Raw genomic sequence first — 17,936 nt, 5'->3', positions numbered from 1 at the left:
AAAATAGAATAGGGAAAGAAACTATACATATTTAATTTGAATAATTTGCTAACAACATAATTTAGTAACAAGAAAGGAATTAATAACATAGGGCAAGAAACTGGTATCTTAAATTGGGTACTTAAGTCCTGACCTCTTCCACATTCTGTGTGGATGTTTTTATTGCACACAGTTTGATTTTCTTATTGAGGTTGAGGGGACAGTGGTGAGGGACTGCATATCCAGGACATTTACCCAAATCTTACACTTCACATGTGTAAAGGTGATAATCGTGTCTAAAAGAAAGATGTGTCCCCAGTATATTTATGCTAAAGTTGATTAACACATAACTTTAATCAATAGTTTAGCTGTAAATAATTTTGAATATTAGCATACCAATTATCACATTTACATAGAATATATTTGTTTTCGCTGAGATAATTTAAGTATTTATGCTATACGCATATACAGACAAAGGTAAGATTTCAAAATGCCTACCTGGAACTACATCTGTTTGAGATTATGCAACATAGCAAATGGGACAAGCACGAAGAGGAAGCTTAGTTTGCATCCAAACTTTAATTGATGCCTGAAACATCACATGCTGTTCTCTAAAATTCTATGGAGAGAATTTGCAGGGTTCCTTAATCCAATCATATACCACTGATATACCCAATTTAATTGTTTCCTCAGTGAACAACCTGGAAAGCCAAAAATCAAATATTCAAACCACACAACTTATGTTCTATCGTATGCGTTAATTCATTTTTTAATTCTACACAGTTTCATAATTCTACATGTTAAAAATTTTCAAGTTTATTAAAGCAGGGATGAGTTTGCTTTTATCCTCTTACTACAACTGGGAAAAATATAATTTAAAAATTAGAAGTAACCTCTTTTTATAAATCATATAACTGCTATTTTTGAGATTAAAAAAAGGTTGGACACCTTAGGAAGAGGAGAAGTACAAATGAGCTATCTAAAGAAAGTGTATGTGACAAAATTATCTGCAGCAGTGCTGGCTTGAAATAATAATATTATTTTGTAAATCTTTGAAAAATGCATCAACAAACTTTCTTTGGAAGCTACTTATATTGTTCAGAACTACAGCTTTAATTTCATGTAATTCTTATCTCTTACTTTTTATGCATCAATTAAGAAATAAAACTTAGTTACAGGGAAGATTCCACCTTGTGTTAATATTTTATAATTCATGCAATATTTTCACATCTACATATAACATTGAGGAAGTGATTTTGACATCGAAAAAATAACTCCCATTGTGAAGAAAAATTAATAACAACCTCAATTGTGAAGTCAAATGCTATTATTTATTTTTCTTTTCTAATCCTGGATCTAATACGGAAGAGGTAGATGAAGAGTGAGAGAGACTTTTTCTGTTTCTTTCCACGATAATATCATGGCAGTATTAAGCTTGTTACTTTCCCCTTTGTAAGAAAATTTTGGAAGGGAAAATGTTGCACAGAATGGGGATAGTTCATTTCACTTGACCGGTGTAGGATTACTAATTTTTTTTTTTTTCAATTCCTCAGGGAAACTGTTACTACCTGTTCAATCTGAATTCAAGCAGTTACTGTCAATTTACTCATGGGTGAATGCTGCCTCTTTGTGGCAGAATGCCATGGAAAGTGTTCTTTAAACATAAAGTTCATGAACAGCCCTTGATATTGTACATATTCCTGGTGAGATTATAGGAAGATCCACCAATAGCAACGAAGCACATGGCTCTTTAAGTTTCAGGTTAGTTCAAACATTTCCTACCCTTAAGTACAAACCTAAATTTACTGGCAAGCCTAACTCATAGATGAACAGCTTATACTTACCAACTTTTGAACATTTAGGATATAGATCAACTTGAGATAAAGTATCCATCATAATTGTTGAAGGTAGTTTTACATGAGTTAAAATTAGGAAGACTATGGGAAAATTAGGAAACTATAGGAATTAGAGACTGAATAAATAATACTGACATAACAAAATACATAACCTTGGGAGAAAAATGAATAGGCAGTATATTACTTACCACGGTCCATGTATTAGATGACTACTTCAGTAAGAAAAGAAAGTATACAATTGAAATTTCATTAATAAACACATTAAATGCCACATTTAGAAAAACATTAATTCCCTGAATTTGCAAAGGTGAATTTTACACACACACACACACACACACATATATATATACATATATTCAAATTTGATAATTAAGGGAAATTTTTTTAATATTAAGAATACAAGTTAGCTACTATGTCCTAATTGTTAATAATGGAGATTCAGTCAATCACACATAGCTATTTAATTGCACCTTAAGTAATCATTACTTCAGTCCCTCATATTTGACATAGTTATCAAGTGTTTATTCAGAAACTATTTAAAAAATTACATGTGCTGGGATACATATGAGACTGTAACAACAGTAGCCCCATCTTACAGAGATCCTGTTTGTGGCTATCATCATTGCGTGCTGCCCAGAGGGTTAAAGACATTGCGGAGAGATTTGTACAATCCATCATTTGGTCTTCTGAGGGGCCAGTACATGTGGATCTGTACAAATACAATTGGGTTTGGTTAAACAATCAAAACTCGGCTACAATAGTAGTCAAATCAATACATCATTTTGGTTGACTAATAAAAATACTTTTAAATCTTCTCTAATAAAACCGGAAACTTACACATGATTCTTACTCGAATGGTCCAATTAATTGCCCTAATTTTTTTCTCTTACACATTGGGATACAATCACTTTGTTTGTTTGCTTTTAAAGTATAGATCTAATTGGGTGGGTTGCATTGGTTTTACGATTTTCCTATTAAGTTCTCCATATTTTTAATGATTTAAAATGCCTTCCTGATGATATCACTTCAGTTTTGGAAACGCAGCTCCTAATATAGTACGACACCTCTGTGAAAATCATAGGCTAAATAGTGAAGGAAAGAGAAATGCTAAATGTGTATATAAAAATAGGTGCTACAATAAAATATTTGTATATTTCATCAATAAGTTATTTTGACTAATCAATTATGGATCATATAGCTCTGTAATTTTAATGATTTGTCCACATCTATGGTGATCCTTTTCCAGATCACAATACTTTTGTTTTTAATTCAAATGTCCAGAATGCATACAAACACATCCTTTAAAAAGAAAGGAAAAGTAATGAGAGAGGATTGAGAGAGGCAGAGAAAGAGAGAGGAAGGGAAGGGGAGGAAAAGAGAGAGAGAACAAACTTTCTATTTAAAGTTGGGGTGTGCTAATCTCTCCACAAAAGCCATTTAGACCCACCCATGGCTTAAAGGGGGAGGGGGAGAGGAGGGAAAGGGAACAAAAGAGGAAGAGTAGAACCTATGCGCTGCCATCTTCCACCAATCCTAGCACTTCCAACTACTACAAAAATAACTGCGACCTTTAGCAAGTCACCTGCGCAGCAAACTGCCCTCCATAAACCCCTCTCCTCTCCTCCCCCGCACGCAAGAAGAGAAAGTGATGTGCCCAGTTTACACAAATGTTTTCCCCACGTGTAAAAATTAAAAGGAAATTGCACACCCTTTCAGTATCTTCCGCCGAAGCTGAGAATCTCGTGCCAAGGCACTTCACCCTAAACGTTGAAACAACACAATTAATCAAATGTGTTCATCGTGTGTGTCAGCTTGCTTGTTTGTTTTGAACGCAAAAGCTCCAAGGGAGTTTCTCTGCTTTTAGAACTGGCTAAATGTGGTCTGTTTTTCCAGTACTTCGAGGTAGTCCGGCTCAACGTTTAGTTTTGCTTTTAACTCCAGATACTCGTTCCGGTTGGGTTCTACAAAGACAGCACTGGGGGGGCTGTAGAGCACCGGTTCCCGCAGCCTGGTGTCCCCTGCCCCCGGGTGCAAATACTGATGGGGGCGTCTCAGGTCATAGTTGGGGGAGAAAGTGTAAGCAGCGGGGCTGCATGGGAATTTGGGATATTCCGGGAGGCTATTGCCGGCGGGGGTGGTGGAGCAGTGTTTGTCTGGTTCTAAAATGCCCCTGTAAAAGCGGTCGGCGTCCTGCACCGGCGACAGCAGGTCCTCCCGGGGCTCGATGGTGCTGACGCTGTAGGCGGGACTCCGCAAGTGGTGGCTTTCCCGCCTCTCCTCCTCCCCCGGCTGCAGCTGCAACTGCGGCGGGGGCTGCTGCTGAGGCTGCGGCGGCGGCGGCGGCGGCTGTTGCTGCAGGTGGTGGTTGCCGCTGTAGGTGACCTTGAGCTCGTGCAGGTCTTTGTAATCCTCCACGGAGTTGCCCTCTCGGGAGCGGTAGATGGGGTTTTTGCACATGTGGCCCAGGGGATGGGGGATGTACTCATACACGTGGCCCGCGGGCGTCTTCACCTTGGGCAGCGCGGGCCCGCGGTGATGCACATGCGCGTGCGGGTGGCCTCCCGCGCCGCCGCCGCCGCTGTACACGCTGTACTGCATGTTGAAGGAGCTCACGTCGGAATTGTTGGTGCTGGTGTGGTCGCTCTGATTCTTCTTCCTGCGCTTCATAACCAGCACGAAGAGCCCGGCGGCCACGAAGACGGACATGATAAAAACCAGCAGCAGGCTGAGAATCAACACGGACAAGGGCACCGAGGACGCGCCTCCACCCGCGCCCAAGCCCGCGGGGGCCCCGGTGCTGTTCAGCCGGACCGCGGGGGTCACCGCGCTGGTCGTCGCCGGGACCTGGATGGAGGAGGGCGTGGGCGTGGACACCACCACGTCCGAGTAGTCTGGGCACAGCAGCTCCGACTTAATGGAACGCATATCCGTCTCCGCAAACTTCTTGGGAGCCTTGCAGATGACCTCGTCCACCAAGACACCCACTTTGAGCTGCTCGACCCACAGCTTCATGCCCACCACGTCGCAGGTGCAATCCCAAGGGTTGTCATGCAGGTCGATTTGGATGAGTGACTTCAGCTGGTCCAGAACTCCACTCACCGGCAGGGAGGTGAAATGGTTACTCCTTAGGTTCAGCCTGAGAAGGGTCAGGCCTGAGAAGACGCCTGAGGGCATGGTCTGCAGGAGGTTGTTATTCAGGAATAGCAGCTGGAGGTTTGGGACCGGATCGAAAGTCCCAGACTGAATCTCACGTATGAGGTTGTACTGGAGGAAGAGATACTGCAGGCTTTGCAGGCCATAGAACAGCTCCGGGCTCAGCCTCTCAATCCTGTTGCCATTTAGGTAGAGACGCCTCAGGTTGGTTAGATCCCCGAAGGCGCGGTCCTGGATCATTGAGATGCGGTTGTTGCCCAGGTGTAGGAGGTCCAGCCCCGTGGCCTCCAGGAAGTCACTCCTGCGCACAACTGCAATGTAATTCTCCGTCAGATACATTTTCTTGGGGTTGTAGGGCTTGGGCTGCAGCTCTGCGATGCTCTCGATTTTGCGCTCCTGGCAGTTGACGTTGAGGCCCAGATCGGAGATTTGTAGGTTGCAAGTGCACGCGGTGGGACACTCCAAAGGCACCGGAGATTTGGTCTGGTAGGCGATGCTGGGGCCATAGTTGCTGTAGCCCAAGTCCTTGGAGGGCTGCCGAGAGGTGGGGCGCACTCTGGGCTTGTTGGGTTGGCGGGTCCCCTTAGGGGGCTTTAAGGGGGGTTTGTAAACAGCAGAGGAAGAAGTGGCCACAGAATTAACCGAGGCGGGGGTAGTGTGTAAATACCCCGTGGTGCTCAAAGGTGTCTGTGGCCTCATCTCATAATCTGAAATAAGTTTCCTTGGGCAAAGTTCCTGCTTGGACACCTCGTCCAGATCTCTGCCGTGTAAGCGGAAGGGGGTCTCACAAACCACATCCCCCACCAGGGCCGAGTAGGAGATGCTGTCCAACCAATCCTTGAGAGAGATCAGCTCACAGGAGCAATTCCAGGGGTTTTCTTCCAGCTGTAACTCCACAACTTTATCCATGTGCTGCAACAGCCCCACATAGGGCAGAAGTTTCAGCCGGTTCCCCCTCAGGTCCAAGTGCGTTAAGGGCACAAAACGGAAAAGGTTGTTGGGTAAACTGGACAAGAGATTGTCATTGAGGATAAGCACCTGCAATAAATGCAGTTTCCCAAAAGCATTGGGTTCAATGACACTGATGTAATTGTAATCGACCTGTAGGTACTCCAGGCTCTCCAGGCCAAGGAAGGTATCATCACGCAGAAGTTCCAGTTTATTATTGTTCAGATGCAATCTCCTTAAACCCCTCAGCCCATGGAAAGCCCCAGTCTCAATGTCCTGGATCACGTTGCTACCCAGATGCAAAATTGAAGCCCCAGTGTAATTGACAAACTCATTGGGATAAAGGCGGTTCAAAAGGTTTCCAGACAACAAGAGGTGGTAGATTGGGAAACGGGGAGGGCTAATTTCAGAGAGGCTGATGATCCCCCGGTTTTCACAGCTCACAGTTAAAATGCCATCCTTTTCCTCACAAGGACATGCATTGTCACAGATTTCCCCATAATAATCGATGGTTTCTGCACACGAAAGGACGAGAGATGTTAGAGCAAACGCTAGAGTCTGCAGCATCCAGCTATGCATTTTTCTGTGAAGGTCCTGTTCCAAAGTTACTGGGGGGCAGCAAGTGTGCATTTTACCTCCTGCAAGGGAGAGAGGAAAAAAGGAAACAACAGAATATGACAAAAATTTAAGGGATCAGTAAGAAAGTCTCTCTCTTCCCTAATACTGTTTCTCTGAAATCCAGAAGGAGGGGATATGAATGACATCCCCCCCTCCAGTGGAACATCGACATTCTTCAGACTTTATTAATATCTGATATTCATTTTGATTTAAAGGTTGATTTCATTTCCTAATGAGTACAACAGGAACATGCTGCCCTCTACAAGGTAAGGGCAGGTTAAAGTCCCATTTTAGTGTTTTACCTTGCTCCCCCCTTTTCAAAACCAATCCATAAATATACATAAAATGGCTGTCAGTTCAGTTTCACGGTTCTAATTTAAGAGAAAAGAAGCACCATTTTACAAGGTTCCCCACCTCACCTATACCAAACCCGCCTGCCTTTCTTTCAGAACCTACTCAGTTAACAGTTCACCGTGAAGGTCTCCCATTTTCACAGAAAAGCAAGAAGTCACAATACTTGGGCTATTTTAAACCATCGCTGGAAATGCCAGGGTGGGAACCTAAAGAATACTTTTCAGAGGCAAAAAAGATGTAAGATAATGCATCAAAAGGACCCAGAAGCAGCTCTTAAATCACCAATTGTCTTCAGGAGCTTTGAGTATGGAGAAAAGGAGAGCGTTCTCTTTGATGGTGGACTTCACAACCACGCTTTTAAGCATATCAGCGTCCTAATTGCATGCACGGTGCCACTTAGCAGCGCTTCTCTGAGCGCGCCCTGCGTCCACTTCTCCTCATTGATCATGTCAGCGACGCTACCAAACCGCATCTTTAAACCACAGAAATAGTTCTGCACTATGATTACAAAGAACTCAGCGAAGGCATCCGCAATTCCGGAACACCTCCTGATAACCTGGAGTTTAAAGAGGACGTTCCTACCGCTTACCCGGAATCAGCTAAAAGTAAACCAAGGACCAGCGCCAAAGCTTCCCTTACCTCCTGCTCCGCGTCTGTTTGCCACGGTATGCAAAACTAACCCTACTGAATTAGCAAGATTTGGACTGAACTACCACCTCACCCGCATCCCCATCATCTTTGGAGTTGTTTATTACATTTAATTGTCAGTGTTTTACTCCCCCTCCCTCCTCTTCCCCCCTTAAGAGAAGGGGCACCCGGGCTGATTAACAGGCAAAATAGAAAGGATGAAGGGAGGGAGAACAGCAAGTGGCATAGGTCTGTGCTTTAATATCTGAATTTCATCTCCTCAAGGAATCAATCTGACCCCTCCCCCCTTTTCTTTCTCGATTTTTTTTGTCCTCTTAAAGGCTTCCTTCGACTTCCTACTTCGGGTCGACAGCGGTACTCAAAAAGGAAAGGACATAAATGGAAAAGTGTGTGTGTGTGAGTGCGTGTTGTGTTGGTTGCGGCGGGGGGTGGGGGGTGGGGGTATAGGAATTTGATAGAGATGCTGGGCTTTGGGAGCCCATGCCTTTTCTCCGGTCAACCTTGCCTTTGCCTCACCACTACCTAAGTCTGATGTCGAATCGCAACCCAAACTAAAGCCAAGACGTTTCTGAGTCACGGGTTCAAGCCTGGAGACCTATATCTTACTCCACTAGCCGAATCCAGCCCGCGTTATTAAGAGCCCCTGCATTCGCACGCACATGTGCAAGTGTGCCTGTGAATCATTCACGTGTGGCCACCCAGACGTGTCGAGACGAATCGGAATCACAGTGTATAAACCTCACAAGTATCTCCGACCTCCCAACGCAACCGCAAACGCCTCCTGGCTTAAAAGCGGCAAAAACACCCCCTATGGAAAGCAAAACGTTTACCTTGAAATTTCAGTTCTCCACTGGATCAAATCTGCACATCCATTCAGCGGGGATTGGGTCCCCTCCCCCTTCTTCCCTTTGCTTCCCTGCCCCCATTCACCTCCCACCCTTTCTGACAGCCCATTGCAAATTGTGTCCAGCCGGTATTAAACTGGAGCGTTTACAACTTTAATTCAGTTCTGGTTAGCTGGGTTCGAAGAGCTTTCTCTCACCCCACTCTCTTTCTCCTCCTCCTTGCCATCAAAGGAGCCCGAAAATTTGAGAAAATAAAGTTGAATGAGCCGGGGAAGGCTGACATTCTGACTGGGAAACGCACCCCCGATGTAAATTAGCGGGTGCGTTGCACATTCTCAGATCATCACATCTCAGATTGTTTTTTGGGAGGGCGGGGGCGGAGGAACTGTATTTGTTTGCCCCAAAGAATTTAGACCCTAGACCATTGCCCTGCACATCCCGCATTAAACAGAGTGGGGCTGCGCGGACTGGAGCCCAGCACCCAGGCCGGACCCGTTGCTCTGGGCACAGCTGCTCCCACAGCCGCCCAGGCAGAAGCACCCGGAGTTCCAGGACGCTAGGCTCCCTTCCCCCACTCCGCCCCAAAGCGAAGGAAGAGAAAGGGAAGGAAGGAGGGGAGGGAGAAGAGGGAAAGAAAACCACCCCGCTGCCACACACACACACACGAGCCTCTTTTGCAAAGTAAACGGTCGACTTACCCCCGTCTCACATCTCCAGGGCCCACTCATCATAGCCGCCCCTATAAAAAATACCTCTTTGGGGTGTGCACTGGGTTTCCCGAGCCCAGGCAGGGCAAGAAGGCGGCGAGCAGTGCGGTCCGGCGGCTGGAGGAAAGAGGCGCCCGGACGCCGCCAGCCCGGGGCTGCCGCCGCGGTGGCGACCGCGGGTTCCGGGGCTCCCCGAACGGCTCTCCCCGGCACTCTCCGCGGTAGTCGGAGCGGGCAGCGGGGTACGGGGGTAGAAGGGGGCGATCGCGTGCGGCCGGCAGGGATAGGAGGAGGAGGGGGCGGCGGAGGACCGGTGGTAGAGGCGCCTCGCGGTAGGGGCCGGGAGCCGGAGCCGGGCGGGGCGGAGAGGGAGCTGTTGAGGGGGGAGGCGCAGAACCCGAGGAGGGGACGTGAAGGCTGCCTGGCACCGCCGGCCCCTCCAACGTGACGGTCAGCCCCGCCGAGCGATCGCACCCGCTCACACTCATGCTCACTCGCACACTCGTTCCCCCCCCGCGCCACCGCGGGATCTCAGGGTCCCAGGCACCCTTCGCCGCACTCCCCAGGAGGGTACTTACAGTTGCCATCTGCATAAGGGGCAACTTTCTCCAAGCCGCCAGCAGCAGCCGCCGCCCCCTCCAGCAGCCTCCGGCTCCACGCACCCTTCGGCCTGGGTTCGCGCTGGCCGCCCCTCCCCTCCCCCCTCGGCTTTGCTCCTCGCCGTCTTCACCACATTCCCCCCTGGTCAGTGGCGCACGCCCGGGGACTAGCCAGAGGGAGCGGGACGCGGGGGTGTGCATGCATCGCCCGCCTTCTTCTTGCAGCGCACACTGTACATGGTAGTGAGGGGGCGAGCAAAGGTGGCACCGGCCCCTCGGCTACTCCCGCGGCGGCTGCGGCTCCTGCGCCGTCCTCCACCCCCCGCGCAGCGGCGACCACCGCGCTGGGATCCCGCCGCCGCTGTCCCCTCGCCGAGTCCGCCGCCGCCGCGGCCCCTAATTAGTATTTGTACGGTTCCCGCATCCTCTTGGCGGTTTCATCGCTCCCAGTGTTCGCAGGGGGTTTTCTCATCCCTTTCCCAGATTCGGCGCACGATCGTCATTATTTGGAACTCTCTATCTCCGACATCCTTTAGGGGGCCTGGGGGGACAGGAGCAGCGTTGTTCTACGCCTGTGGCGTGTCCCAGCAGCCTGGCGGCTCTAAAATACTCAGAGAAAATCGCGTCTTCCCTCCTGGGCGCTGAAGATGTGACAACACGGTAAGCATCACAGGGGTCTCTGAGACATCTGCTCCAGCTCGGGCACAGGGCCCCGTCCAGTGCACTTGTTTATTGTCGCGCCGCTGGTGCGAGCCAAGCCGCAGCAGACATGATGGGCCCGGGGCGAAACGGGCTCTCAGTGGCCGATAGATGGCAGCCGAGGGCGAAGGCGTCCCTGGATTCGGGCGGTGCAATCGGAGCACCCCTTGGATGTCACATTCGTGGGAGACAGAGGAGTCTTGGACCATGTGCGTAACACAAGCGTGGGACTGTGCAATCCTTGGATTGAAAAAGGGAGGAGTGGAAATAACCCCGACAGTGCCAAGCTTGTTGGTGGTCAGAGACAGACGTTTCCAGCCCTGTGCTGATCGCCTGCCTTCCTCCTGCCATTTAGAATAATACAGCCCCTGCTTCTGTCTCATGTACTTACTCTAAAGGACCCTGGAAGAGGGAGTGGTTCATCATAGCTGCAAACAAGGGCGCTAAGATTTTTTTTTTTTTTAAGAATTGCGTTTTATAGGTATGTCTGAGCGATGCAAGGGACTGTGAACGACTTTCAGAGAGAATGTTTGTGAACACATTTGGTGTGTACTAAAAAGCTGGAAACCCCTAAATAAATGCAGTATCGATAGAAAGCGAGTTTCTTGAAGAGTCACCTGCTTAACTCCACTAGCGTCATCTCTACAGTAAGTATTCCTGTCTCTTTCCATGAAACCAGGCACCTCCCTCCCCAGAGGGGGTCTTTACATTCGTAGGCATATTTCTAGTGTTTGTAATATTAGACCTGCAGTCCTTCCCAGGTATAGAAAAAAAGTTGATCATAGTAAGTGGCCCAATGGAGGCTGAGTGCCCATGTACTTGTTCTATGATAACTGGGTAGTTTTACCACTTAAATATTTTTATCTATTTTATTTTAGGATTAATTATGAATTACTTATTTTTTGGAATCATTAAACATAATCGATATTGTCTCCTTGGTAATATTTGGTATACTATTGTGGTTATAATATCTTGATTAAATATAGGATTATAAAGATTCTGACATGTATACGAACATATCTTCCCACATCCTCTCTCTGTGTTGAAATTAGAAGTTCTCTAGAGATAGTTTATAATGTAGTCTCTTGAGGTTTTGCAACATTTCTTGAAATTTCTTCTCACTCTGTTTTGCAGATGTTTTTCAGTTAATCCATACATACTTTGTTTGAAAACAATTTATTTTGTTTAAATTCAGGGCATGTACAAGAGAAGGAGAAAAGAAGTAATCTGTAATATTGGATAATGACAGTAAAACCTTATAAAAGAACTTCCTGTAAATTTAGAAACATTTGGCCCCAGGAATGATAGCCACTTGCTGCAGTTACCTTATATAAACAGACAACTTAAACTTCACCCACAAAAGTCTTGTTACTGTATATTTTATTTAGTCGTCTTCTAACATGATATGACTATTTTATAAAATTTATTTTAAAGTATAATATTGCTTTTATATTTTTAAATGGATGTGTTAAAGTGTCATAACTTAAAAATTACATATTATTTACAGTTGGAAACTTTTGGCATTCTATCACAGACATAATTTTCGATGTGGACAAATTCCATAGAAGAGTATGAAATGGTTTAATCAATTACTAGACTTTTCAAAATAGCTGTATAATAGCTATTTTAGTTCATTCTATCATTGCTTTCTTAAATTTTCTCAACTGTATTTAGTATCAAAATTTGGTTTAATTTTTGATTTTGTATTATTTTCATTTTAAATATTTGTTATCCTAATTAAAAACAAATTTTGTCAAGCTAAAAAGTATTAAACATGTTTGCAATTATTTTAGATTCTAGTTTTGTTAGAAACACTGACATAAAAATATTCCAGCTTATTTCTTGTGGTTCAAATGAGTAAGTGATGACAACTGTCTACCATTAACTTGATATTAAGGATAGCCCGAGAAGCCGCCATTAACAGTTTACCGCTAGGTGTCTCTATAAGCTTCTCGGCAGGACAGTGAATTTTGAGAAAATACTGTGACATGCAGAAACCGAACAGAAGAACTCTGAGGAAAAGCATCATAGAAATAAGAAAAAACCTCATTTGTTAGTCTTTGGACTCCTATTTGTTTTGAATATTGACTATGGCCTAGAAAAGAAATAAACGAATCATGTAACAGTAATCAAATCTGAGCCAAGACTTCTAGCTACAGGAACAAACATATCTATGTTTCAGTCCATACTAAAAAAATAAAGTCATATGATATATATACTTGCTTTCACACAATACTCAAATGAATGCACAGGATTACATAAACACTTCGGAAACTAGAAAATGAAATGATTGAGCAAATAGATCTGTTCAGAATTAAGGACATTATGCTAAATTAAACATTTGATTGAGTTAGTTGGATGTGAAAAGTTAAGAATCTTTGTCTAAATGTTTGCGAATATATTTATGCATATTATAATTAGCTCATGATCTACTATAATCATAAATATACTTCATATATGGTAATATATTTGGTGATAATTAGTGGGAATTATGGACATAATCTGATACCTTCTTATTAAAATTTAAATTCAAACCACAATCAGCATACTTATCACTTGAAATTGACCATACATTTGTGTGAATTCATATTTTTTATTACCTGAATTGTCATTTTAGTGTTTTATGGACTCTTTGGAAGAATTCTTATATTAAGTGCATTTCTTAAATATCTCATCATATTACATTTGTGTATTGTTGTATGGTTGCTTTAGAATATTAAAATGCCTAGTCAAGAATTATAGTCCGTTATGAAATAATGTAAAAGAGATTATTTTTTGGTAATAACAACGACATTTTGTAAATACTAATTAACATTATTGAAATCTAAAGCAAGAAGATCTTGCATTTCTTTTTGTTAGCCTAACTGGTCAGTTAAGATTATAAAATGTGATGCTAGATTCCAGACTCCTCCAAAATTAGCTCTAACAGATTACTTTCATGGTAGTATTAGCTAAGAAGTCTATACAACCCTGTTTGGTAAACAACACATTTTTCAGATATAAATTATATTTTCAAGGTCTTTGAAATTTAAATTATATATACCACATATCCCTAAAAGCATAAGTGGGGAAAACATGAGTCATCATTTATGATCATTTCCCTACTTAACTGATAAGCTAAATAACTGTAGTATAGCATATTTTTATCAGTTTGGTATATTTGGAATTACAATAATCAAAATTATCATGGAGTGATATTTATCAAACCCAAAAAGGTTCACTAAACTGGTTAATTTCACCAAGATTATTTATTTACTTATAGACTTAATTTGTTATATACAGTCTTAGAAATTCACTGTCAGTGGCATAAGAGAAATATGTGTATAAAATAGACAGTTTCCTTCTTTGCCCCATACAGTTCCTTATAAATATACTCTGATTATCTTTTGACCAATTATGTATTAAAACACTCTCTTTGAAGGACCAATTGGAAATATCTTCCAAAATTTAAGATGCATTTTTTTAACAGTTATCTTTTTAGAAAGTAGCCTTCAGATGTACCAAAATAAAATGCACAAAACAATATGTAAGAAAACATTCATTATAACACACGCAATACTCTTCTGCCTTTAATAGCAGTGTGTATAAGCATATGGTTCTGTCATTATTAATAGTGTGTATAGCATCACCTATATATATGTTGTTGGGGGGAGGGAGGAGAGAATCTTTCTGGAAGGATACACAAATTCAGTAATGATGTTTGCCTTTTGGGAGAAGACTGGGGAGTCTTGAGTAGAATGAAGATTTTTTTCATGCTACATTCTATTTTTTATTATTTGAAAATTTCAATTTACATGCACATTTCCATTAAAAATTTTTAAAAAATACATGTACTTGAAAAATAAGGATATTATAGATGGTCCCTGACACACAATGGTTTGTCTTAAGATTCTCAACGATACGATGGTGTGAAAGCAATACACATTTCGTAGAAAGTACTTGGAATTTTGAGTTTGATCCTTTCCTGGGCCAGTAAAACGTGGTACGGTTCCCTTTTGCGATGCTGAGCTGTGGAGAAGCAAGCCTTGGCTCCCAGTCAGCCATGTGATCATGGCCATAAACAACCCACACACTTAACAATCATTCTGTACCCATAGAGCCACTGGTTTTCACTTTTAGTATAGCCTTCAATAAATTATATGTGCTATTCAACATTTTTTATGAAATGGGCTTTGTGTTGGACGATTTTGCCCAACTGTAGGTTATTCAAGTGTTGTGAGCCTGTTTAAGGTAGGCTAGGCTAAAACATGATGTTAGGTAGGGTAGGTGTATTAAATGCATTTTGACCTTACAATGGGCTTAGTGGGACTTAACCTTGTCATAAGTCAAGGGAAATCTGTATTGGGAAGAATGATATGAGAGGGGATGAAGAGCGGAAGATGACTTTACCAAGTTAATCTCTGTGCCATAGTTCTCAGAACTGTTTTTGTAGGACACATTGCTATCCAGGAAGACACTATGTTTCTAAATATAGGACTGTAAATTAATTAGTTGAAATGGCTTCTCTTCATAGCTCTAACATGTGACATTCAATTCCAGCTGCCAGTATTAACTATTAGAATAATAATTAATAGCGGCTAGTTTCCATTCCCTTCACTATGCAGAACCATGCTGTGTACTGGCAGCATTACTTTTATTTGATGCTGTGGTGGGTGAAGGGAAAGATCAAAATGGTTCTCCAGAGAAGATAAGTGATTACACTTGAAATTGTCAGCAGCAGATCTTACTGCTATCGGCAGGAAGATGAGTGAGTGTGTAATTGTGGCATATTTTAAGTATACAAACTATCATCAGGCCCTGTTAGAACAAAGGCTGCTGCCATCTGGCTTATACGCACATTGAAATATGCACATTCCACGGGAAAAGAGGCAGTTTTATTATATAGCTGGATTGGCTTTTCTATGTCTCTTTCTATTGGAGCTGGGATTTGTCTCTTAAGGTTTATTGGTTCATGGTTCTCACATCTCTCTAATCATTTTTTAGGAAACAAGTCCAAACAGGCATTACCTATGTGTATATTTTCTGTAGCCTTTCTGAGTTTTCGAAGAAAAACAAATTAACCATCCTAAAACACAGTTTCATCACAGAAGTTTCAGAAGGCCCATTGCTTACATGAGAATGTCTAAACTGATGATACTTTATTCAGCTTTTATCAACTGGGATCTTTCATTCAAGAGGACACTCGCATAATCTCTCTATCCCCTCAAAATAAATCAGCTCCTCCCAACTCCAAAACTTTGGTTTGTACTGCCCATTCATCTAACTGGCCCTTCCCTTTCCTTTCAGCTATTGCTCTAGAGAATTCACCGTAAATCCTTTCTTCACCAAAAAAATCTTTTCTGTCCACTCTAACCAACATTGAAGACTTGCTTATCTGAACACTCTCTTCCATTATCTAGCACTTGCCTAGCACAAAGTTGCTGTTTTCTTCTGGACTAGATTATCATTCCTTGTTGAGCAAAGAATTGGAGTTTGCTACCCCTCCAAGAGTAGAAAAATGAGCTCCAAAAAACCCTTTGTATGCACAAGAAATGCATGTCCATTTTGGAATTTTTTCACTCAACAAATATTTATCTGGGAAATATTTTGTCTTAAACCATATTATGTTTGAGATAAAATAATTCATGGACTCATATCCGTGTAGTTGGAGGATCTCAGGGACATTTTGACTTTCTGACAAATCACCTGCATTCTCCAATCAAAATGAATAGAATATAATATATAGAAATACTATTGCATAAATTGTGTACTTGAATAGTATTTCTTGTAGCATATATTTGCCAAGCCTCTATATGAATGTTCTCCAATAGAACTTTCTGTGATGATGAAAAGTAACCTCTATCTGCATTGTCCAATATGATAGCCAGTAGCCACATATGACTATTGAGGAACTGAAACATGGCTGGTGTAACACAGGATATACAATTTTAATTTTTAAAATTTTAACTTATTAAATGTAAATAGCCACATGTGGCTAGTGGCTCCATATTAGGCAATGTGGATCTAGAGTGTGAATTCCTGGAAGGCTGAAACTGTATATGTCTTAGGCAATTTCTGGGATAACTTGAAAGTCAATCAGTATGAACAGCTGCACTCATAAGTAATGATAGTGATTAGGACACCCTCAATAAATAAGGACAATTATGATTCACATTTGGCAAGGGGTCTAATTTGCATTCTGTTGAGGGTCTCTATTCAATTCTTTTAAATTGCATTCAGTAGAAGACCTCTGCCATTCCTTTAAAGATTTCAAGGCATTTTACAGGCATTTCAAAATTCCTTATTACATCCTTATTATACCAGTATAAAGAAGGCAAGGTAGATTATTTTATGTCAATAGAATTTTATTAGAAGATAAGTGCCTTTTTATGTATGATAAAGTACTCTCTAAGGTGACTTTCTTCAGATCACACAGCAGGATGTTAGTAGAACTGGGAAGGAAAGTCCTAAATGGGTATTTTGCTTCAAGGAACTCTCTAGACTAGGTCTTTTGTGCAGAGAAGTCTGTCAGTCAGTCATAAAACTGCACTTGAACTCTTACAGTCCACCATTTAAATACAAAAGCTCTATTTTGAAGTTCAGTGGTGTTTTGTACATGTAGAGTGGGCAGAATTTGGACAAGAAACTGCAATTAATGAATTTATAGAATGCAAACATGGCCTCTAATTTCCATGAAGATCTGTATAAATCTCGGTTTAAATAAAGTCATATGTCTATATTTGAAACAGAGATGTAATAGCTTGGTTAAAAGCCCCAGCTACGAATTACTGCAATTTTTGAGATTAAATTTTGTTTGTTTTCAATCAATTTATCTAAAATATTAATAATAAAATTGACCTATATTTCCATTATTATACCTCTTTTGTGGCCAAAATCAATATAGCTTCAAAAGAAGCATGAATTGCTTAAGAGCTTAAGTCCAAAATTTTGAGGAAGCCACCTGATTGAGAGCACTGCAGTGGCTCTCAGAGATCTCAACTCCATTCTTGACTCTGGCTTTGCAGAACTTAGGAAGACAACCTCTGGGTAGATCACATATTTAATATATGAAAAAATTACTGTGCTTCTCTCCAATGGGCCTTATAATAAACACACTGGTTAATCAAATGGTAGGTGTTAAAATGTCCGAGGAAGAAAAATATAATTATTACTCAAATTTCAGACTTTAAATTATTCACTTTATCCTATAATATAAAGTTATTTTCATTTAAATAAATATTAATAATAGCATGCTAACTTGTGAATGGTGTACCTTTTGTGATAAGTAGATTTATGGTGGCTAATTTTTGTTTAATAGTACATGATGCGTTTTTATTCTGTGATCCCAAACATTCTGTCAATCTAATGATGCTTTTGTAGTGACACTAGATTCGTCGTTATTGTGATGTGACATATTACAATGTGTGCTGTAATTTTAATTGATTGTTACATATCCCAATGAACAAATAACCAATTTGGATTTGAATCACCAGTGTAAGAGGCACGATTCATTGTACAGTCAATCCGTGCCTTAATTGCAATATTATATGG

At 42.1% G+C, this 17,936-nt stretch overlaps 1 protein-coding gene and 1 long non-coding RNA gene across 5 annotated transcripts in view; one reads left to right on the top strand and one right to left on the bottom strand.

Annotated features, from left to right (window-relative positions):
- Window positions 1–201: 201 nt before the first annotated feature.
- Window positions 202–9,822, bottom strand: SLITRK5 (SLIT and NTRK like family member 5). Of its 4 annotated transcripts, XR_004626783.1 has the most exons (3): window positions 9,687–9,822; window positions 3,544–6,574; window positions 202–2,544 (listed from the first exon to the last, which is right to left on the bottom strand). XR_004626783.1 is itself a non-coding variant. In XM_034665369.1 (2 exons), exon 2 carries the CDS (start codon window positions 6,564–6,566, stop codon window positions 3,696–3,698), a length of 2,871 nt encoding a protein of 956 aa, XP_034521260.1. In that variant the 5' UTR covers window positions 6,567–6,574; window positions 9,154–9,283; the 3' UTR covers window positions 2,854–3,695. The 4 variants fall into 4 exon arrangements, 3 of the variants coding, with proteins under 3 accessions (XP_034521260.1, XP_034521259.1, XP_019659676.2); XM_034665369.1 differs by lacking the exons at window positions 202–2,544; window positions 9,687–9,822 and adding an exon at window positions 9,154–9,283 and having other exon boundaries at window positions 2,854–6,574; XM_034665368.1 differs by lacking the exons at window positions 202–2,544; window positions 9,687–9,822 and adding an exon at window positions 9,100–9,236 and having other exon boundaries at window positions 2,854–6,574.
- An 863-nt stretch (window positions 9,823–10,685) lies between these two features.
- LOC117803116 overlaps window positions 10,686–17,936 on the top strand; it is a 125,370-nt gene continuing 118,119 nt past the window's right edge. The window contains exon 1 of the long non-coding RNA XR_004626784.1: window positions 10,686–11,053. This is a non-coding gene — a long non-coding RNA (uncharacterized LOC117803116). The remainder of the gene's footprint in view (window positions 11,054–17,936) is intronic.

This window comes from Ailuropoda melanoleuca, chromosome 7, assembly GCF_002007445.2.
Source record: "Ailuropoda melanoleuca isolate Jingjing chromosome 7, ASM200744v2, whole genome shotgun sequence".
Classification (NCBI taxonomy): Eukaryota; Metazoa; Chordata; class Mammalia; order Carnivora; family Ursidae; genus Ailuropoda; species Ailuropoda melanoleuca.
This window is presented reverse-complemented; position numbering and strand designations above follow the sequence as displayed.